General features: G+C 40.3%; 1 protein-coding gene across 3 annotated transcripts in view; it reads left to right on the plus strand.

Moving 5' to 3' along the window:
- The window catches only part of SLC16A1 (solute carrier family 16 member 1), a 43,268-nt gene extending 34,867 nt beyond the window's left edge, over positions 1 to 8,401 (plus strand). For all 3 annotated transcript variants that reach the window (XM_087889370.1, XM_034414288.3, XM_034414286.3), the window contains exons 4-5: positions 2,688 to 3,551; positions 4,794 to 8,401. In XM_087889370.1, coding sequence (XP_087745496.1) covers positions 2,688 to 3,551; positions 4,794 to 5,059 — 1,130 coding nt within the window. In that variant the 3' untranslated portion in view covers positions 5,060 to 8,401. The remainder of the gene's footprint in view (positions 1 to 2,687; positions 3,552 to 4,793) is intronic.
- Positions 8,402 to 23,010: the final 14,609 nt, after the last annotated feature.

Consider the following 23,010-nt stretch of genomic DNA (forward strand, 5'->3'; position numbering starts at 1 on the left):
GGTCTGAAGCCGGACTGGAGCGGATCCAGATAGACAGCTTCATCCAGGTACTGGGGAAGCTGTCGCGCCACCACACTCTCAACAACCTTCGCAGTAAAGCGAAGGTTGGAGCCTGGACGATAGTTAGCCAAAACAGCCGGATCCAGGGATGGCTTCTTGAGGAGAGGCCTCACCACCGCCTCTTTCAAGGCGGCCGGCAGGACACCCTCGCTCAAAGAAGCGTTAATAATCCCCTGGAGCCAGCCTCGTGTAACCTCCCGGGAAGCCAGCACCAACCAGGAGGGACACGGGTCCAATAAACATGTGGTTGCGTTCAGCCGCCCCAAGATCCTGTCCACGTCCTCGGGAGCCACAGGATCGAACTCCTCCCAGATAACACTCTCAAGGCCTGCCTCAGTCGTCTCGTCTGAACTAACCCAGTCGGCGGCCAAGTCTTCCCGAATCTGAGTTATTTTATCATCCAGATACTGTACAAAATCCTCAGCTCGGCCCTGCAAGGGGTCCTCCCGCGCTCCCAGATGGAGGAGGGAGCGGGTCACCCTAAACAGGGCGGCTGGGCGGTTATCTGATGACGCGATAAGAGCGGCAAAATAGCTAGATTACGCCGCTTTTATCGCCACTAGGTAGGTCTTAATATGAGACCTTACCAGTGTCAAGTCAGATTCGGAACGACTGGCCCTCCAACCGCTCTCTAGGCGTCTTTTCCGGCGCTTCATCACCCTCAGCTCCTCGGAAAACCAAGGAGCTAAGTGAGTTCAGTGCCGGGTCAGAGGCCGCAAAGGCACGACCCGGTCCAAAGCCCCGGCAGCCGTCCTATCCCAGGCGGCCACCAGGTCATCAGCCGAGTCATGAGCTAGAGTCTCAGGAAATGGCCCAAGCTCCATCTGGAACCTATCAGGGTCCATCAGGCGCCTGGGGCGGAACCACCTGGTCGGTTCTGCCTCCCTGCGACGGGGTACGGCGGTCAGAAAGTCAAGTCGAAGGAGCGAGTGGTCAGACCATGACAAGGGTTCAATATCTACATCCCCTATATCAAGGCCACTCAACCACTGACCAGAGATAAAAACTAAGTCCAGAGTGTGTCCCCCCATATGAGTAGGGCCGTAAATTACTTGGATCAGGTCCATGGCCGTCATGGAAGCCATGAACTCCCGAGCTACTTCAGATGTCTCACCGATGGATGGCAGGTTGAAATCCCCCATGACCACAAGTCTGGGGGTATCAGCCGCCACCTCGGCTATAACATTGAGGAGTTCGGGCAGGGTCGTTGCCACGTGGCAGGGAGCCAGGTACGTGATCAACAGACCCATCTGCACCCCACGACCCCACTTCACAAAAAGGGACTCACATCCGGCTATCTGAGGTACAGTGGTCTCCCTCGGATCAAGACCTTCTTTTAAAATGACCGCCACCCCCCCGCCCCTGCCCTGAGCTCTCGGCTGATGAAATGCACGGAAGCCTGATGTTAATCATTATTCATCATTTGAATGTTAGTCAAAAGCAAATTTACAATATCGCTCATCCCATTCATCCAAGTAGTTGGGAAACAGTCAAATATCATAAGAGCTATTTCAGTTTTTCTTAATTTGCCCATGCAGTTTCTGAATACAAACAGGTGATGGCATTTCTCTGAAATGTCTTTTCCATCTTTGGCATCTTTCTCAAAATAACCTGCCTGGAGGAATTTGTTATCTCTGTGGTATCTCTATATCTGCCCAAACTTCTTTTGTTGCTTATTGGCATATAAGTCATTTTATGACTGTTTTTTATGATGGTCATAAAGTGAGGCACTGCAGTCACTAAGCAAATTACATCATTAAACAAATCCATTCTCCTGAGTATATTGTAATCACCTGTTGTAAGTCAAGGACTACCTTCATTGATTTATTTCTGACTTTGAATTGGTTTTCATAAGTGCTTTTTCAAAAAAGGTTTATGTACTTTATATCAGGCCTGTCAAAGTGGCGGCCCACAGACAGGATACAGGCCACACCCACCCCAGCTCCGCAAAGGCAAAAAAAGTCGCGATATGTCATAATCCAGTCCATGACGCGATTGTTTGACAATCTGTCAAAGTACAGGAGTTTGACACCTGTGCTTTATGTATTTAATGTTGTTCACTTTTAAAACATGAAATATATCTCTGCAGATTTCAGTAAGTGGGGAATGAAATGTTACCATTCTGTAGGGAAGGGGTTCAGTGTTTATAGAAGTAAATTCCCCAGCTGGGAAAAGCTTGACGTGGTCCTGAGCTAGTATTCCACAACGTGTAATTCTCCTGACCAGGACATTTATAACCAGAAACCACCAAATCAGCCTGGAAACAGCATAGTCCAGTAGAAGTTCAACACAGTTAAGTGTAGGAACATTTCATTCCAGAATTCTCTGAAGTCATTGAATTTTGCACATTCATACTGAAAACAAAGAGTCTTGGTATAAAAAATGTGTCAGATGTCACTGAACTATTCCTAAGTATTTAGTGTGTGTTTTGCATTCTGTATCCCAAAGTCTTTTGAATGTGTTAAGGGAGTTGTATTACTTTTTATCACTAAGTAGCTTAATATGATGGATATAGTGTGCATGCCACAGTATCGATAAGAACATAAACTGATTTTAGAACACAGGATTCGTAAGGGCTGCATTTGTGTGTGTTAATAATTTTAATATAATTATATTTCTACCCCCAGGTCTGGGCCTTGCATTTAATTTAAACCCAGCTTTGACCATGATTGGCAAGTATTTCTATAAGAAACGTCCTTTGGCTAATGGATTAGCCATGGCTGGTAGCCCTGTATTCCTGTCTACGCTGGCTCCTCTGAACCAATATTTCTACAGTATTTTTGGATGGAGAGGGAGCTTTTTAATTCTTGGAAGCCTTTTGTTGAACTGCTGTGTGGCTGGGTCATTGATGAGACCAATAGGACCTAAGCCTGATCAAGTGAAAAAAGAAATTAATAAGGAAGCATTGCAGGAGCTGGGCAAAGAGACAAGAAAAGAAGCAGGAGATGTTAATACAGATCTTATTGCTGGCAAAAATAAAAAGCAAAAGACTACAGCCTTCCAAACAATTAACAAGTTTTTGGATTTGTCACTCTTCACACATCGTGGCTTCTTGCTTTACCTGTTTGGTAATGTGTTCATGTTTTTTGGACTATTCACACCATTAGTGTTTCTCAGCAACTATGGAAAGAGCAAGGGTTTCTCTAAAGAATCTTCAGCTCTCCTGTTATCTATTCTGGCTTTTGTAGACATGGTTGCCAGACCATCCATGGGTTTGGTGGCAAACACCAAGTGGATTAGACCTAGAATCCAATATTTTTTTGCTGTGTCTATTATCTACAATGGAGTATGCCATCTTTTGGCTCCTTTATCTACTAGTTATACTGGCTTTTGTATCTACGCTGGATTTTTTGGATTTGCTTTTGGCTGGCTGAGCTCTGTCTTGTTTGAAACACTGATGGACTTAGTTGGGACTCAGCGATTCTCCAGTGCCGTTGGTTTGGTGACTATCGTGGAATGTTGTCCAGTCCTTTTGGGACCACCTCTTTTAGGTAAAATATGTATTTCACCCTTGGGATGGGGAAGAAAGAGACTGTATTGGCATTTTGATGACCTATGAATCTGACCTGAGATAAGTAGGAGAAAAATAATTTATGTTGCCGTTGACAAAACCATCAGGATTCATTTTATAATCCTACTTTACTTCTTAAACTCTTGAGTTATAAGCCTCTGGATGTGAGGATAGTTGCAGCCACCTAATATATTTTATCCTTTTTCAGCTCTTGTCCAAGGATTCCCCCTTTTATCTGCATAGATGATACTGAATTACAACAGTAGCTGCCATTTTTCTCCTCAACTGAGCTGGACTAAAAATAACTTTGCCAAAATTGCCCTTTAATTATATAACATTGGCAAGGAGACTGAGCTTGTCTTGGCCCTGTGGACACATTTGCCTACCCACAGACCCACAAACTTCACTGCTTTGATGGACACATTCTGATCACCATTGCAGGATTTGGTAGGCTCAGTGGTAAAAGATAAATCTAAGAGAAAAGCATTATTTCTAAATAGAAATAAGTCAACATGAAGGCTAGAACAAACTTTGATTTTTACAGTCATTTCTCTGCTGGTCATACCAACTCATTTCTAAGAGAAGGATAATTAATTAAAACATTATTGTTGTTCTTTGCATTCCTTTCAGTATTGCACTAATTAAAATATACATATCTATGTCTCTTGAAATATGTTTGCACATTGCTGTTGGAATGTTCCTACCCAGATACATTAGTGTCCCTTATGGATCGCTATTATTTTCTTCTGACTCTTCTATCCCTCAAGAGTTGGGATCCTTGCTTTGCCCTGGGGATGTGTCTGTGGGAATTCTTTGAAGTGTCTTATGCATAAAGTTTCTGGGAAGAAAGACATAGCCAGGACTGGTTGCAGTTGAACTTGGCAACTGTAAGTTGACATAGCATGCAAGGTGGACATAGAATTTCCTGGCAATCCTGTTTTGAAAAGGATCATTCTTAAATTTACTAAAATAGTGCCAAGGGCAACTTCCAGCAGCATCTAGTATACTGGTAAGTTTGGTTCATGAGAGTAGGGTGTGTTACACAAATTCACCACAGTATTTGAGAATCCCTATGTTATACAGATATCTAGAAAGAGTCTGGTAATGAGAGGAAACTCTTTAGCACTGAAGTTAATTCTTGGCATTTGTGACCATTAATTATTCACTATTACAAAATAGCCTTATAACCTATTTCCCTCCCTCCTCTGCTTTTGCCTTTTAGGTAAACTCAATGATATATATGGTGACTACAAATACACTTATTGGGCATGTGGCATCATCCTTATTTTCTCTGGGATCTTCCTATTTATTGGGATGGGCATCAATTACCGGCTAGTGGCAAAAGAGCAGAAGGCAATGGATAAGCAGATTGCGGAAGGAAAAGAAGAAGAAACCAATATTGATGAAAAACAAAAGGAGTCCAACGAAATGGTTAATCTACCTCCAAAAACCACAGACGATGGTTTAAAAGAAGACAGTCGTGTGTGAGAGACTCATAAACCCAGAAGGTTTTGTAGTAATTAAAAAATACTGACATGTTCGAGGGAACTGCTGATCTTAATGAACAGTGGTGGAAAATGATATAAATCAGGCTTTTTTAAAAATACAAAACCTGATACTGCAGATAGTATTTTTATCAACACCTGACAAGTAACAGGTCAGTGGGCAGTGCTAGCATTTTAGTAGGTTTCTTTTGGGGGTGGGGGGTGGGAATGTGTACTCTGCTTCTCTCTTTTATCAGCAATGTGAATGTACTAATATGTGCCTTAGAGCTTCCATGTCTAGGCTATTTTAGCAAAGCCTTAACACTGTTCTGTAAATTGTTGTTGGTTGGGGTTTTTTTTGGCTACCTAGGCATATTATTCATAAATAATACCTGACTTGCTTTATTAGTAGGGATCAAAGTTGGGTGGTAAGCAAAAAACATTTCCTATGCTCCTTACTGCCAGTCTCATGGTAGGTGTACAAATATCTTGGACAAAAAAAATGAAGAAAAGGCTGGTGGATCCTTTTTATTTAAAAAAAAACAACAGTATAGCAGACCTAATGTTTCTGGATACCAGATTCTACTTGATTGTGTTTCTGATAACTTCTAAAAACTTACCCAACTTGTTGGGCTTCTTTGAATAAAATATGTGAACATTTTCATATCGTCTTCACTTGACTTTCTCTGGAGAGGAAATTGCTTTTTAATTACCATTACTTTTTGGTTTGTTACATGCTTTGAAGAGGTACCATTATCCTGAATTGAAACTGGGATCAGTGTAAGAGCGCATGCAATTATTGAACAAAGCTAAAGATACAGTATTTTCATTAACTGTTTAAGCTTTGAAGTAAGAAATTCTAAGGAAATTGCCAAACATGCTTACTTAGAATTAAATTAATATTGCTTATATTTAGGCAATAATAAATTTGCACTATTACCATGGATAGTGATACTGATATCTAACTTTATCAATTATGCTACTTCCAAAGGGATATATTTTTGTTTTATGCTATGGCTTTTTTAAAAAAATACTTTCCGATTGGTGGGGGGGTTGGGGCAATATTTCTCCTTATTTTGTATAGTGTAAGTACCAAGAGAATATTGTCTTAAACACAGCTATAGTGCCAGAACAGACAACATCTTATTAATCTGTGCTCAGGATAGATAAAACATTCAGTCTTTCATGCTTTTCATGTTGACTTGCTCTGAGTGGATTATATTTTAATATGATATATAGCTGCTCAACTGTGTTTTTTTTAATTTTGTACAAAGTAGAAACTGTGTGTTTCTTGTATTGAAAAATATCACACTTCAAGGACAGGTGGAAAACAGCTTTCTGGTCACAAGCCAGGCCTGCAGAAAATCAATCAAAAGTTTAGATTATATAAACTATGTTTGCATAGTTCACCCATTATATGTGACTAGTTCTTTTCCTATTTCAGTTATTCATATAGTAATTAAAAATGTATGGGAGCAAGTCTGGGAGATTATTGGTTTAAATGATCTATTTGTCATGTAAAATATTATTCTACAAATGTCATAATATAATTTCTTAATTTCCTGAAAGCTGGAAAAATTATTGATAGAAGTATTCCTTTCACTTGCAAACTGGTGCTTGCTCTAGTGAATGTAGTGTTTGATGTCACTACTGAAGTGAAAAACAATACGCTGCTAGAATCCTACTTTTAATAAGGCAAAATATTTAATATTTCAGTAGTCCAATGGGGAATATATGACAAGTAAAATTTCATTTCTGATTATATATGTGATAGTATGATATGCTCTTGATTGTCCTATACTACTAAATCTCATTTGCTACTGCTTAGACAGTGGACAAAAACTAGCAAAATCTGCGTTCTGTAGTTCTAAAATATGACAAGAAAAATAGATAGTAAACTGCCAGGACAAGGCAGTGCATAGAAATACTAGTAATGAATAATGTCATTACTAGTGACATAGTTGCATGCTTATTCCATTTAAGATTCAATCTGCATGATTTGTAGCATATTTGTCTTAAAACCTGAATATAGACTGATATAAATCAAACTGCAATTAGTGTAATTTTATTATTCCTTACGATGTTTTAGTACAGAGAGACAATCATAAAATGGTGTCTGGCTTCCCAACTGAAGGTTATTCTTCAACAAAAGCTTTTAAAGTGAATGCAGGTTCTCTTCAGTGTTTCAGGTATTTGGCTTTGAATAACATTGCACAAAAAATTCTTTTGTGTACATTTGTGTAAATTAATTTAGCAATATTCTAAGAATGTAGACATTCCAGGTTATGGACTACATTGCTATATTCATGTGGCTGTGCAAACTAATAACATTTCCAGTTCTCTTTGCAGAATGTGTGGCCAGTGATTTCCTTTAAGAATCCCCAAACAGGAATTTTATCACATTCCCACATGTTCTTATAGTAGAACAAGAAAAAACATTTGTTTGATGTAAAGGCAGTACCTGTGAGATCTAGAAATATCCTTCTAGCATGTAAGATGGTATGTGATTGAGTTGCTCAAGTGTATTGAAGCTAGTCGAGTGTAAAAAAACAACAACCAAAAAGCGCACAATGCATATGCAGGATAGTTCAGGATAGTTCTTGGTAGTTCTGGAAATAAATAATGACTAATACTAAGAATTAGTCTAAGTATTAGTATTTAGTATTAGTCTAAGAACAGACCAAGAATTTTTCACTCCCCATAAAAACACTATGTAGACATACCTACCTTTAAGTACTAATCATAACATGATACTCTACTCCCTTTCCACTAACTGAAATTAGTAGATTGAAATATTATTTAATAAGTTTGATCCCTAATGTTTCTCTATGTGTGATACACGTTTATTTTATATAAACCAAATTAAAAATAAATTATTTTTCCATGAGACACTTGCTTTGTTAAGCCTCCTATTTGCTGAAATTCAAGTCTGCTTCATGAAATTAACTGGTAGCTAAAAGTTTATGTAAATAAAGTGGAACAAATTGGATTTCATGTTTTCTGTCCTTTTCCCCTAATATGAAGAATCTCACAAGTAAAGTTGCCTTTATTGAACAGAGTTTGTGGAAGTCCCTTGATAGTATTAAAAGTGCACTGTGAAATATTTTGTTGTCTTGGCTGCTGAGTTTATTAGAAATTTTTTATATCCAAAATGAAACACAAAAGAAGCCTATCAGGCTGTTTTCATACTTCTAAGTTTGTACATTCAGTAGAATATTTTCATATATATGTTATTGTACTCTGTTAAAATGTGACATTACAAAACCTTGTGTCTCATGTTTAACCTTGTCGATGTGTCACGAATGCATAACTGGTTCAGTTTGCAATAAACTAACATTGAAAAGCTTCTAGTTTGAGCCATATTCTTGTAAGTAGCCATGATGATAACTAATACAGTGTACTTGGTCTCTGGTCTTTATTTTACTTGGTGAATTAAAAAAATATTATCATAGCCATCTTGGAAACACATTAAATTTGGGGGGGGGGAGGGATAGATATAATACAGTAGATGATACTGTATTTCAGGGAACATGCTGAAATTCTTTTTGCTTTAAATGTTTAATTAAGTATCACTGAAAGGAATAATAAATCTCAAAAGTTAGAAAATAATTAAATAGGTTTTCAAAAGGTTCAGCTGTCAAGATCCAAGTAGGATAAAAGAATATATGCTGCCATTATTTTAATTCCATAGCATTTAGCAGGTAAGAGTTTGTCTGGTATTTGTTTACAGGTGAATAAAAATATAGAATATGAATACTGTATTTTTCAGACTATAAGACACAACCCCCCCCCCCCCCCCGCCAAAGTGGATGGAAATGTCTGTGCATCTTATAGAGCGAATGTTGCCAAAGCCCCGCCCACCCATTGGCCCCCATCCTTCGGCCTCTGCCTCCCATCAGTGTGCCTTCTTGCAGCAAACAGCCTGGTCAGCACAACCTGATTTAGCACGAGCAGCTGTTTGGCGGTTGGATCTGCCTCCTGGAATACTGCCGATCAGCTGTTCCAGGGTGCGGGGATCGCCGCCCATCACCACTATCGCTGCCCATTGCTGCCACCACCTATTGCCGCCTCCGTGTGCCCCATTTTTAGTGTCTATGTGATCCCCACTGCCTGGAACGGGTTGAAAATGGGATGCGCAGAGGCCCTCGGAGGCGGAAATAGGTGGCGGTGATGGGCAGCATTCCCTGCAGCCTGGAACACCTGATTGGCGGTATTCCGGGAGGCAGATCCATCTGCCAATCAGCTGCTCATGCTAAATCAGGCCGTGCTGAAGCTGACCAAGCTGTTTGCGGCAAGGAAGCAAACTGCTAGGAGGCAGATGCAGATTCTTTTATTGTTTTTCTCCCCAAAAGGTAGGTGTGGCTTATGGTCCGCAGCGTCTTATAGTCCATAAAATATGGTAATTTATTTAAATACTTGTCCGCATGGTGAAATATTCTTAAAATGTACTAGATTAAAATGTTTAGTGAAATGTTTAGGAAAATGAATAGTTGACATGTTTAAAATTATCAAAGGATTTTTTTATTCCATCAAAAAGTCTTAAGATGTGGAAATAGCATACATTTCACTTACTTATGTGTTTGTGATCTACTTGTAAATAGTTTTTTTACGCCTAGAAATTGAGGTCTACATTTGCAGACCAAAATGTAACATTCAAAAGCTAAACATCTATTACCAAATATATATAAATACCACAGTTTTTTCTGAACAGATTCATGTGCTCTTTATGTCTTAAAAATAGGTTTTGGAAGAGGGCTTTTTTGGGGGAGGCTGTTCATTTTTAATAATTTGCTCTTTAAATGATCCATCTAAATATTTTATTTTTCTTTAATGTTTTTATATCAAAACAAGTAAACAAATACAATTAAGCACATCTTTGGGAATTTGTAAAGGTTGTACTTTCTTCCATCTTATTTCCTTTCACATTCTGTGGTTAGCTATCAGTGTCTCAAGTGATTCTTCAACTATATTAAAATAACAAGTGCTGACCTGATGTTTGACAGAATCCCACAAAGCAGTGCCTCAGAATTGTCTAGATAATTCTTGTTATCCTAGAGAAACCCAGGGTATACAAGATAACAGAAAAGTCCACAGATCTTATTTACTGTTAGTAAAACATACAAGACAGGCCAGGCCATCAATGCTTATTACACAGATACTGCAACTGCACAAATGAAACCATTGTTAAGGGATTTATTGCTGCCTATTCTAAACCCTTTCAAATGCTGTTGCCACATACTCTTTTATTACCAACCCCCCCCCCCCAAATCCTTACTGTAAAATGGATTATAGCATTTTCTCTTCTCTTCCCTCTCCCAGAACAGTTGTTACAGTGGTGAAGCCAATTGGCTATATTATTTCATTAGCCTGCAGAATAATGGTACAAAAGAGCATTCTGCAACTAACACAAGCAGAGCTGAATACAGAAAATGCATCCTGGATAAAATGTTTGTGCTTTTAAGTTTCATTAAAAAAGATGAATTCCAACTTAAAGCTTGCATCAAGGATCAAGGATTTCTTTTTAACAATGGAACATAATTATTGGGTTTCAAAGCAGATTGTATACCAAGCAGCTATCATGGAAACATTTATTTTTGCTGGCTCGATTTTCATCTTAGGCTATTCTTGAAACTATAATTCCTGATCCATTCTTCCCTAAAATGTTAAAAGCCAGGATTGATTTATTGACTATTGATTGCATACATATGTTTGTATGCCTCCTCATCCAAAGATTTTACTTAAAATATACAACTGTATCAGGGGTGAAATGTAAAATTTGTTACTACCGGTTCTGTGGGCGTGGCTTGGTGTGGGAGGTAATGTGACGGTGGGCATGGCAAACTTTTTTTTTTAACTTCAAAGCATTTTTTTAATGCTTTGAAAAGCCTCTGCCGATCAGGCAACTCAGCTCAGATTTTCAGAGAGGCTTTTTAAAAAATGCTTTGAAAAGCCTCTGAGTATCCCAGCTGAGCCGCACGATCATCAGAGGCTTTTTTTTTTTCTTTTAAAAGCATTTTTTCGTCAGAAGAGGTTGTAGAAAAAAATGCTTTTAAAAGTTTTTTTAAAAAAGCCTCTGATGAGGCATGGGGGGGTGGGGCGCAGGGATTTTTGCTACTGGTTCTCTGAACCACCCGCCGCCATTGCTACCGGATCAGGCAATCCGGTCCGAACCGGGAGCATTTTACCCCTGAACTGTATGCTGCTAAAATATTTTTGAACCCAACTAAGCAGTTGCCTACAGTAAAATAACATGGGCTATTCCAAAGGCATTTTGAAAAAACACTTCACAGCTTTCTGGACCTTTACTGTTAACCTTAGAAGGTAGGAAGCTATTCTAAATGAAGGGGGCTACAACAGATTTGTTTGGGTTGTCCTTAATATTTTGGGGTGGGGGGATTTGCTCCACTTTTGGCTAATGCAGAGTGGGTAGACAGATACACTGAAAGAGGACAGTCCCAGAAGTAGCACACACTCAAATCCTAAAGGGCTTATAGGAGAGAATTTAAGCTTGAAATGGACCCAGAAATCTACTATCAAGCAGTGTGATTTGTACCATAGCTATGGTATTGATTCTGACTGGTCACTAAGCAGGCAGCTTCTTTTGGTACCAGCTGTAGCTCTCTATCTTTCCAATCATTTTCTGTGGCTTTCATCTCGCAAATAGTGACTGAGTGGCTGGCAAAACTAATCAGTAAAAAAGAAAAGCCAGTCAAATAATATAGTGACAGCCAAAGACAGCAACCATAGTAGCCATCATAGTCTTCCTTAAATTGTCTTCAAGGAGCCCACGTAGAGCAAATTGCAGTAATCCATATGTGAGTTAACAATATGAATTACGGTTGCCAGAATCTGTCTAGCAAAACTGGAGCACTAGTTGAAGTTGGGCAAGGGCCTTCCTGATCACAGCCTCCACCTAAAGATCTGGCAGAAACTAATTGCAGGGGGATCCTGTTGAGAACAACTTGGATATCAAAAGCTTTTGAACAGTATCTTCCTCTTGCTGTGAATCATCCTGTCATTTCTGTCCTCTTTGCTGTCGCACAAGCTCCAGCCGCAGGGTCAAGACCTCTGCCATTTCAACTGCCTGTAATGTACAATTATACTTAATCAGCATTTTAAGTTTCTCAGTACTTTTCAAAAGAATGTGGTAGAGGGCCTAAGCCTTAAGGCATGCTACATTAGAGCTTCCAAGATCTTGATTTCTCTCTTTTGTCAACAGGGATCGTCCACTCAGAAAACAGTGGAATCGCAACCCAGTGCTACAATCGTCAAAAGATACCATGAATATAATAATGGTATTGAACTCCACTGAGACATGAATGTAGGCCAAGAATGGCATATTCCCTCGTGTGAGTCCTGCTGCTAGTCATCCACCAGGGTGGTTAATGCATTATCTCATCCACGCCCAGGCTCAACCCAGACTAGAAAGAATCCATATAATCTTGTTTCATGCAGAGCAAGGATAACTGGGTGGATGAAAAGTTCTGTTTCATAGCATTTTATTTAAAAAAAAAGAAGGCATATAGATTCACCATTTTAAGATTAAATAGCGTTAGACTGAATAAATGCTATTACTGACTTGTTTAAACAATTCTGCACACTGTTGAATAGGGATGTTGTCAGGAAAGATTCTGTACCACTGGCACTTGCTAATGAAGCTGCCATCTATCTCTTTCTTTGGCTGGAGCTTAAAGAAAAGACTGCCCGCTGTTAAGCAGATTTACAGCTTAGTGTTGTAGTATATAAACATGTTCTGTCACCTCTTCCCTTCCCCCTTTTTACTTACAAATTTGGTTGTTCTTAGGTTGTTATGAAGACAGAGAATTGTCTTATTGGAAATAGAAAAAACAGTACTACTTAATTTAACTGACTTGCTCTATAGTGGTTTTGCAGCAAGGATGATTAAAATCATGGCTGCCAGAAAAATAAATTCCATCAACATCGCATAGCTACATAGTCACAAAATTCTAGTTAGGACAAGTTATCTCAATAGAGCAGGGGTCTCCGACCTTGGCAACTTTAAGACTTGTGGACTTCAGCCCTCAGAGTTCTGAGGAATTCTGGGAATTGAAGTCCACAAGTCTTAAAGTTGCCAAGATTGGAGACCCCTGCAATAGAGGACAGCACCTGACTGATCTTGTCTAAGAAATGAAACAGCATTACAATTGGCTAGTACTTGGAAAGAGACTGTATGTAGTCTATACTGCGAAGTCAAAGCATTGGCAAACATTTTTCATATAGTTGTGAAAATAATTCTATGGATATATGCATAACAACACTAGGAAGAAAGCTTAGTTTGAAGCAGACTTTCATACTATTTGGTGCTTCAAAGTCCTTTCTAAACAGATTGTGTGCCATCAAGTTGTCAACTCTTCGTAACCACATAGGTAAATTTTCTCTATCATGATCTGTTCTTAATCTGGTCTTTTAGGTGTTAGAGCAGTACGTTTATTGCCACTAAAACAGTCCATTCAGTTTCAGCTGGTCATTTCCTTCTCTTTCCCAGTGTCTTCTTCAGAGACTTTTCCTAAATACAAGTTGTAATAAACATGTTCCTATTTTAAGCCTGCTGGTTGTCCTCATCTGACACTAAGCCCTTTCTGCGGTTGACCAATCTTATCACATAGCATTGTTCTTTATTCTGGTACATGTAAGTAATGGCATGCCCTTAAAATACCTTCCTCTCTAAAGCCAATTCTCTTGCAGAAAGTGATAGATAGTCAGGTCACATTGTTCTTTTAAGCTTTATACTTGGAGAGGAGAGCAGATGACTTTCCAGTGGTTCTGTTCTGTTGTGACCCTATAAAGAATCTTCCTAGTGTCAAGTTGTTTTAGAGAACGTGTATTTTCCCTCATTGGCTGCAGTTAAAAAAAAAAAGATTTGACTGCATGATTTAAACAAGCCGCCTCATGCAAACTTGTAGATATGAAAGCCCCTTTCTACATTTCACTTTTTCGTAGTTGTATGTAGCATTGTTACTGCAATACCTAAGCATATCCCAGCATCCAGTTTTCATGAACAAATTTCTATTTGAAAAATAATTTCTTGTGGCATCGCTTGTGGATTCCATATAAAGCAGAGCTTCTGTGTTTTTTTTTTTGGTTTTTTTTGCAAGGACACACATTATATGGCTGGTGACACCTTATGTATGCAACCCTAACCCTAACCTTTCTTATGTTTTAATGAAAAAGGTTAATGAAAAGAGAAAAAAAAGTGTTAAAGCAATAAAATAAAAAACAGGAAAAAGCAAAACGATCAAGGAAACAGCTTCTGATCTTCACAGCAGTTATAAACATATTTAAAATCATTTCTCCCCTCCAAAATTACATAACATAGTTCCCTTATAGTCCGCTCTTATTAATCAGTAAATCCAGAAATCTTCAGTTCATTTTATCTATTTGCAACAAAAAGTCCATAAAGTCCAGTCTTTTATAAAAGTAGTAAGTTTCCTCATTAATCAACCTGGTGCATCTTTCCAGAAGCAATAGAAAACTGCTATACATATTTTCCATAAAAGGAGATCTCATTTTAGACCTTTAAAATTCAGGAACCTATATGTATTTGATAACTATGAGAACTTTAGCTTCTGATTTTGTTTTAAAAACCTTTATATTGCATAGCTGCAGAGAGAAATTCTTGCAAATGTGAAGCGAAATCTCCCCAGGCTTCTGTGAAAACAAAATTAATGTGCTTTTCCCACAACGCTAATTCTGAGGACCTCACAAGGTGGTGTTCATTGTAATGATAAGGTAGGCCTTTCTTCCACTGTTTATCCGGCTGAAACGCTTGCATTTTCAAAATAAACAAAAATTGATTATGCAAAACTTGGACCAAGTAATGACGAGTCATTAGATTTTTATTGAACTTGAAGACTTCAGTTTATGTTGCCAGTGGAATTTCTCATACATTTTAACTAAACATCAAAATTGGAATGAAACAAAAAGGCGGTTTGATCATAATTTCACAATTCTTGACTTTGACAATGCTGGGATTGACTGGAGCTGAAATTGGAGTGTACTAGTTGTCTGTTTCAAATGTAGATAGAGAAGCTTCATAGACCCCCAAAATAAATAATATATAGTGCATGGCTCATACATTACTTGTGTGTTTAACTGTGTGTTATAAGTTAAAATTGTAACAGACACAAAATTTAAAATAACATACAGGATTCAAGGAAATTTACTCATAGAACTTGATGCCATTTGTCTGGTATGTTGGAAGTATGCATTTGGCCTGTTGATTTTAGTCATCCTACCTACTATAGGGAGTGAGAGGCAATCATCAACTTGCCATTTGCTAAGTGTGTACTGTATACAGCTTACTCGGGGTGTTGTAGCTCCAGCTGGTTGTCTGCAACTGATTCTTGTTAAATGTTCCTTAACCATTCTTGTCCTGCTGCAGTTTGGATTGAAGATGACATTGCTTCTCCTTGTTCCACTTCCTTGGCATTGAAAAGACCTGGCCTTATGTTCTTCCTCTTGACACACACACAGGCTGGCATTCAAGCAATGGCAAAGCAGCTTAATCATTACCATAATGCACTTCAATCTCATTCATGTGATGGCCACGAGGAAGAGATTGCATTCTTGCCTGCCTGTCTTTTCTTTTGAGCCAGGGGACTGTTTCATTCTGCCAGAAGATTTGAATTGTACTGAATTAGAAACTTTCTCCTGTATAGCCAAGGTTGATAGCCTTTAAACAAGATCTTACAACCAAACATGTTGGGGAAAATAGCATCTGGAGGAAGTTGCACAAAAGATATAGGCAGCGGAGAAGGAACAGCTAAAGAGCTGGCTGGAGTCACAAAAGTAGGAAAGTGCTTTTTTGTACTGAATGCTCCCTTGCTTTCTAAACCACTGCAAGAAGCAAGCAAGTTGGGGAGAAATCTTTTGATCCTAGTGAAAAAAAATGTCCTTTGAACTGGAATATGCACAGAGTTGTGGGAAAGATAAACTGGATATGTAAAGATAAATTTACATTGTTACCATCATGGGCACAGGCCTATCTAATAGAACACTTGGTATCTAAAGAAACACTTGAGGTTCTCTGTGTACTAATGGCTTGTAGATGAATAACAAGAAAATCTTATCCTAGAAAATTTAAATGTCTACATGTGTATCCATATGTCTGCTAAAAAGGTTAAGGTAGGAGGATAGTTACACATCTGGAATGATTGGCTGATTGTAGGTTAGGCTACAGGTATCCATATAGAATATGCACTTCTCTTGTTAACTCAGGCAATAATGAATATTGAAATGTTGATATTTATGTATATATATATATAGCACGTGTATATGTATGTTATGCATGTGTTTGGGTAGATAAGTGCTTTTTCTTGAGAGCAAGCTAAGAATTTCATTTGTGCTCACAGTAGAAAAAAATTGCAATAAAGTTATCTTATTTTAAATGTACATGATTATTGTTTGTTTTCCATTAGCACAGGAAGAAAATGACCTCAACTTCATGTTCACTGGAAATAAAGTTAATTTTACAAATGCTTACTCGGAAGTAAATATCATGAATTTAATACACCTTGCTTCCTATCTGCATCCATGTTTGCAATTTTAACAATCTAGTCAGACAGATATTAAGGACTCTAAATAGATAGATAGATAGATAGATAGATAGATAGATAGATAGATAGATAGATAGATAGATAATAGACAGACAGACAGACAGACACACCTCTCTCTCTCTCTCCCCCTTACTATCAACAGAATGTCTTTAGGGCCACTAATTAAAATATGAACAAGGAGGGAGTTAAATGTGAATACAATAAACTTAAACATTTTTAATACTACTCAAGATATCAAAACATATTAAAATTGGTTATCCAACAAAGGCCTTCCTAAATAAAAATATTTTGCATTGTCCTAATGCAAAAATATGAATCATATGAAGCAACTACTTCAAAAGCAACTAAAAATCAATGTAGTGCCTAATTTGCTTGGCACCATCTTGCCCTGGAGACATGCTGTCAAGTGTTTTGTACTCTGCTATTCAGAGAAAAAACAACAGATCTGAAAAGACTGATTAATGCTCAGAGTGCTAGAGCTAGTACTAGAGACCACTAATAAATACCTGCTGAGGTCTTGGCCTCAAGGAGAATGCCTGGCAGAGCCCCTTGAGGGAATCAATACTTCCTGTCTATCACTATCTATTCTCTCTCTTTTGGTGTAAACAGGAATCAAAATGCAGAGAACAAGGGCAACAGTAGCTCTGTCTACTCTCTGCTTAGCTTTTTGGGAGCGAGCGGAGATTGGGCTAGAAGGAAATGTGTGGATAAAAGCACCTGGTTAGCAAAGAAATTTGCTTGATGTACCAGATCTGCTATATGGACATTGGCCTGCATTTTACAATCTATTTGTAGTTTAAGACAGGATTTGAGAATGGCTTATAACTGACAAAGAGCCATCTTTTAATGTTGAGCAGTGTTGGGCTTCAGGATTTTAACCCCTTTTTAACCCTGTACCAAGTTTGCATGGCCTGAATCTCAGGTCCTGCAGAACCTACGGTCTGATCTTCCAATTTTATCTGAAGTTGCTACCAAATTGAAATTGTTATGCGATTTAAAAGGAGAATATATTAAATATTTAGCAAACATAGAATGCAACCTTATTAAATTTTTAAAGAAAATCTCATTCAGGTGGAATTTGGTGGCTATTCACGAAAACAAGTTGGCCATTGCTTTCTTTTAGGATTCTCCTCCCCCCTTCCACAACTTATTCTAAACTACAGTGGTGTGTTTCTTAATAATGTCTCAGTCTTATCCAGATCTGACCTCATTTAGCTTTCTGAGATCAACCAAGATCAAATGGGTGCTTAAAGCTAACTAGGCTAATTAAATTTACATTAAACAAATTAGTTTTTTTGACCTGGCCTCAATAAATTTAGCAGTATGGCCCTGGGCTTATTTCAAAAAGGGCAAATACAACTGTTGACACTCCCTCCCCACCCCCAACTGGTCATCTCATTACAGTAATAATCAAGCAAGGCCTTTCCTTCCTGCTCATATTAGTATATTAAAGCAATAGTGAAATGTGGTTCATGAAATCCTTAATTTACAAAACTAATTCTATAATATTGCACAGTATGAAACACTGAATCTTTGTGGGACAAAGCTGAGCATCATGATGAATCGTAACTAAATAATTCAGGTACTTTTGGGGAAAACTTAAGTCACATGTTTAGAAATGGTGTAAAGTGTAAAAGGATCTTTAAAACATTTAAGCCTATGTAACTTTGGGATTTTTTTTTTTTTATTCTTTTGAAATATAACTTTTATAGGGATTGGGGTGGCACTTCTGCTTTTTTACGTCTGATTCTTTGTTTCTTCCACCTTGACTGATCCTGTAGTAATGTAACTTTTTATTTATGGCATACACCACACTTGAGCCCAAAGTTTCCATTGCTAAGTGAGACAGTTGTTAAGTGAGTTTTGCCCCATTTTATAACCTCTCTTGCCACAGTTTATTTATTTGTTTATTTATTTATTTGTTTAAATTTCTATACCGCCCTTCTCCAATGTAGGACTCAGGGCGGTGAACAGCCAAAGTAAAAACAAGACATACATACAAACATACAAAGTCTAAAAACTGTTTAAAATAATTAAATAATTTTGGCCGTGATTAAAACATTCCAATTTAAAATCCATTTAAAATTTGACTCAAGCCAGCCCAGCTAGTTGGAATAAATGGGTTTTCAGGGCCCGACGAAAAATCCGGAGGTCTGTTATTGTACGTAGCTCTGGGGGGAGGTTGTTCCAGAGGGCGGGCGCCGCCACAGAGAAGGCTCTCCCCCTGGGGGTCGCCAGCCGACATTGTCTGGCGGACGGCACCCTGAGGAGGCCCACTCTGTGGGAGCGTACTGGCCGGTGGGAGGCTATTGGTGGCAGAAGGCGGTCTCGTAAGTACCCCGGCCCTAAGCCATGGAGCGCTTTAAAGGTGGTCACCAACACCTTGAAGCGCACCCGGAAGACCACCGGGAGCCAGTGCAGCTCGCGCAGGAGAGGTGTCACATGGGAGCGCCTCGTCGCCCCCAAAATCCCCCGCGCGGCCGCATTCTGGACCAGCTGGAGCCTCCGGGTGCACCCCAGGGGGAGCCCCATGTAGAGAGCATTGCAGTAGTCCAGGCGGGAAGTGACGAGTGCCTGAGTGACTGTGCGTAGGGAGTCCCGATCTAGAAAGGGGCGCAACTGGCGTATCAGGCGAACCTGATAAAAAGCCCCCCTGGCCACGGCCGCCAAATGATCTTCTAACGACAGCCGTGCGTCCAGGAGGACGCCCAAGTTACGAGTCCTCTCCGTGGGGGCGAGTGATTCGCCTCCAATAGCCAGCGATGGCGTCAGCTGGCTATATCGGGACGCCGGAAGCCACAGCCACTCGGTCTTGGAGGGGTTGAGTCGGAGCCTGTTTCTCCCCATCCAGGCCCGCACGGCCTCCAGGCACTGGGACATCACTTTAAGGGCATCATTGGGGTGGCCTGGGGTGGAGATGTACAGCTGGGTGTCATCAGCGTACTGATGGAACTCCACCCCGAAGCCACGGATGATCTCACCCAGCGGCTTTACATAAATGTTGAACAGAAGGGGCGAGAGGACCGACCCTTGTGGCACCCCACAAGCAAGGTGCCTCGGGGTCGACCGCTGCCCCCCTGTCAACACAGATTGCGACCGGTCAGAGAGGTAGGAGGAGAACCACTGCAAAACGGTGCCTCCCACCCCCAACCCCGCCAACCGGTGCAACATGATACCATGGTCGATGGTATCAAAAGCCGCTGAGAGGTCTAACAGGACCAGGATAGAGGAGCAACCCCTATCCCGGGCCCTCCAGAGATCATCCACCAATGCGACCAATGCCGTTTCCGTGCTGTGCCCAGGCCGGAAGCCGGACTGGAGCGGGTCTAGATAGACAGCTTCATCCAGGTGCCGGGGAAGCTGTTGCGCCACCACACTCTCAACAACCTTCGCAATGAAGCGAAGGTTGGAGACTGGACGATAGTTAGCCAAAACAGCCGGATCCAGAGAAGGCTTCTTGAGGAGGGGCCTCACCACCGCTTCTTTCAAAGCGGCCGGCAGGACCCCCTCACTCAAAGAAGCGTTAACAATCTTCTGGAGCCAGCCTCGTGTCACCTCCCGGGAAGCCAGTACCAACCAGGAGGGACACGGGTCCAATAAACATGTGGTCGCGTTCAGCCGTCCCAGGACCCTGTCCATGTCCTCGGGAGCCACAGGATCAAACTCCCCCCAGATAACACTCTCAAGACCTGCCTCAGTCATCCCGTCTGGACATACCCAGTCAGAGGCCAGCCCTTCCCGAATCTGAGCGATTTTGTCATACAGATACTGCACAAAATCCTCAGCTCGACCCTGCAAGGGGTCATCCCGCACTTCCAGATGGAGGAGGGAGCGGGTCACCCTAAACAGGGCGGCCGGGCGATTATCTGATGACGCGATAAGAGCGGCAAAATAACTAGTTTTCGCCGCTTTTATCGCCACTAGGTAGGTCTTAATATGAGACCTCACCAGTGTTCGGTCAGGTTCGGAGCGGCTGGTCCTCCAACTACTCTCCAGGCGTCTTTTCCGGCGCTTCATCTCCCTAAGCTCCTCGGAGAACCAAGGAGCTAGGTGAGTTCGGTGCCGGGTCAGAGGCCGCAAAGGCACGACTCGGTCCAAGGCCCCGGCAGCCGCACTATCCCAGGCGGCCACCAGGTCTTCAGCCGAGTCATGAGCCAGAATCTCAGGAAATGGCCCAAGCTCCATCTGGAACCTATCAGGGTCCATCAGGCGTCTGGGGCGGAACCACCTGGTCGGTCCCGCCTCCCTGCGGCAGGGTGCAGCGGTTAGAAAGTCCAGTCGAAGGAGCGAGTGGTCAGACCATGACAAGGGTTCGATGGCTATATCCCCTATATCAAGGCCACTCAACCACTGACCAGAGACAAAAACTAGATCCAGAGTGTGTCCTCCTGTGTGAGTGGGGTCATGAATTAACTGAGTAAGGTCCATGGCCGTCATGGAAGCCATGAACTCTCGAGCCACCTCAGACGTTTCACCGATAGATGGCAGGTTGAAATCCCCCATGATGGCAATTCTGGGGGTGCCCACCGCCACCTCGGCTATAACGTTAAGGAGCTCGGGCAGGGCCGTTGCCACGTGGCAGGGAGCCAGGTACGTGACCAACAGGCCCATCTGTACTCCACGACCCCACTTCACAAAGAGGGACTCACATCCGGCTATCTGTGGAACAGTGGTCTCCCTTGGATCCAGACCTTCCTTTATAATAACCGCCACCCCCCCGCCCCTGCCCTGAGCCCTCTCAGTTGTAGAGTTAATACAGGTAGTCCTCGAATTAAGACCACAATTGAGACCAAAATTTCTGTAACTAAGCAAATTAACATTTGTTAATTGAATTTTGCCCCCTTTTATGATCTTTCTTGCCACAATTGTTAAGTGAATCACTGCAGTTGTTAAGTTAGTAACATGGTTATTAAGTGAATCTGGCTTCCCTATTGACGTTTCTTGTCAGAAGGTTGCAAAAGGAGATCAGCTGACTCTAGGCCACTACAACTGTCCTAAATATGTTGATATGTGTCTGAATTTTTATCATGTGACCACAGGGATGCTGCAATGGTCGTAAGTATGAAAACAGTCATAAGTCAAGTGTTTTCAATCAGGGTGGATTTGATTTAAATCAAACTGATTTAAATCACGATTTAAATCACGATTTAAATCACGATTTAAATCACTAGTCAGTAAGGCTTGATTTAAATCATAGTTTTCTACATAAAGACTAATTCTTGCTGGTATAACTTTAATATGCAAGTAGATGAAGATTTTTAGAATAACAACTTTTCATATTAGTTTTTTTATCCCCAGTTTAATAGGTTAATCATTCATATTTGGACAACTTTTCTGTTGTACTTAGGAAGGAGAAAAATAATCATTACCTTAATAATAACAATTTAAATAGATTTATTCAATTGAAACAATAACATTACAGCATATGTTATTTGCTTAAACAAACATCCATGTTTGTTAACTAATTTGGCTAAACAAAATATATACATTTTAAGAAACTTAGACTGTCAGTCCAGCCTACACATGAAAAACTTAAATACTGTCCTCTGTAGCTCACTCATCATCTTCATCTTCTTCTTTGTTCATAATCTGGAAAAGAAAAACAAGCTTTCCTGCTTTATCGGGTCCCAAACGATTTCTCAATTTAGAATGAATGAGTCCAAAGGAAGAGAATATTCTTTCAACGCCTGCAGAAGAAGCTACTGCTGTTAAAAGTGAAATCATTACTTGAACAGTCTCTAAATCCAAGTGCTTAAGTGACTTCCACCAGTTCACTGGTGTGACTTTCTTTAAAATATCTTCAGCAAACATATATTTCTTGAATGGTTCCCCCTTAGCTTTGAAGTTTATTATAGTTGGCATTACAGATGGATGATTGCTGGATACCCATGTCATAGCTAACTCCTCTTCCTCAGCACTTAAGTTTTGACCCTGATACTGGATATTGACAATATTTGCCAAAAAATGAGCTGGAGACAGTACTTGTCCCATTCGTTTTTTTAATGCTTGTAATTTAATTCTGTCCATGTGTAGTTCTGTTTTTAAGCGTTCACTCAGTTCCTTCCAAATTACAACAGCATCAGCAATAAAACAGCTATTTTTCTGTATTTTGTTTAAAGCTTCAGAGATGGGTTTCAGGATGTTCAGCATATGTTCAACATTTCTCTTAAGCCCAATGTTGAAGATTTTGGCCGTGACAGTGCCATCTATTTTATCTCGATTTTCTTCACAAACTGTCATCAGAATAGGCCAGTTCTTGATATACTGCTCAAAACAGTCCACCACAGAGTTCCATCTAACATCTTGTGGGAGCGTTAGCTTGGTTCCACCCATCCTTTTCAGAGCTGCTGCAGTAAAATGATTGTTACAGAAGTATTTA

Source organism: Pantherophis guttatus, chromosome 3 (assembly GCF_059756535.1).
Source record: "Pantherophis guttatus breed Tessera chromosome 3, ASM5975653v1, whole genome shotgun sequence".
Lineage (NCBI taxonomy): Eukaryota > Metazoa > Chordata > Lepidosauria > Squamata > Colubridae > Pantherophis > Pantherophis guttatus.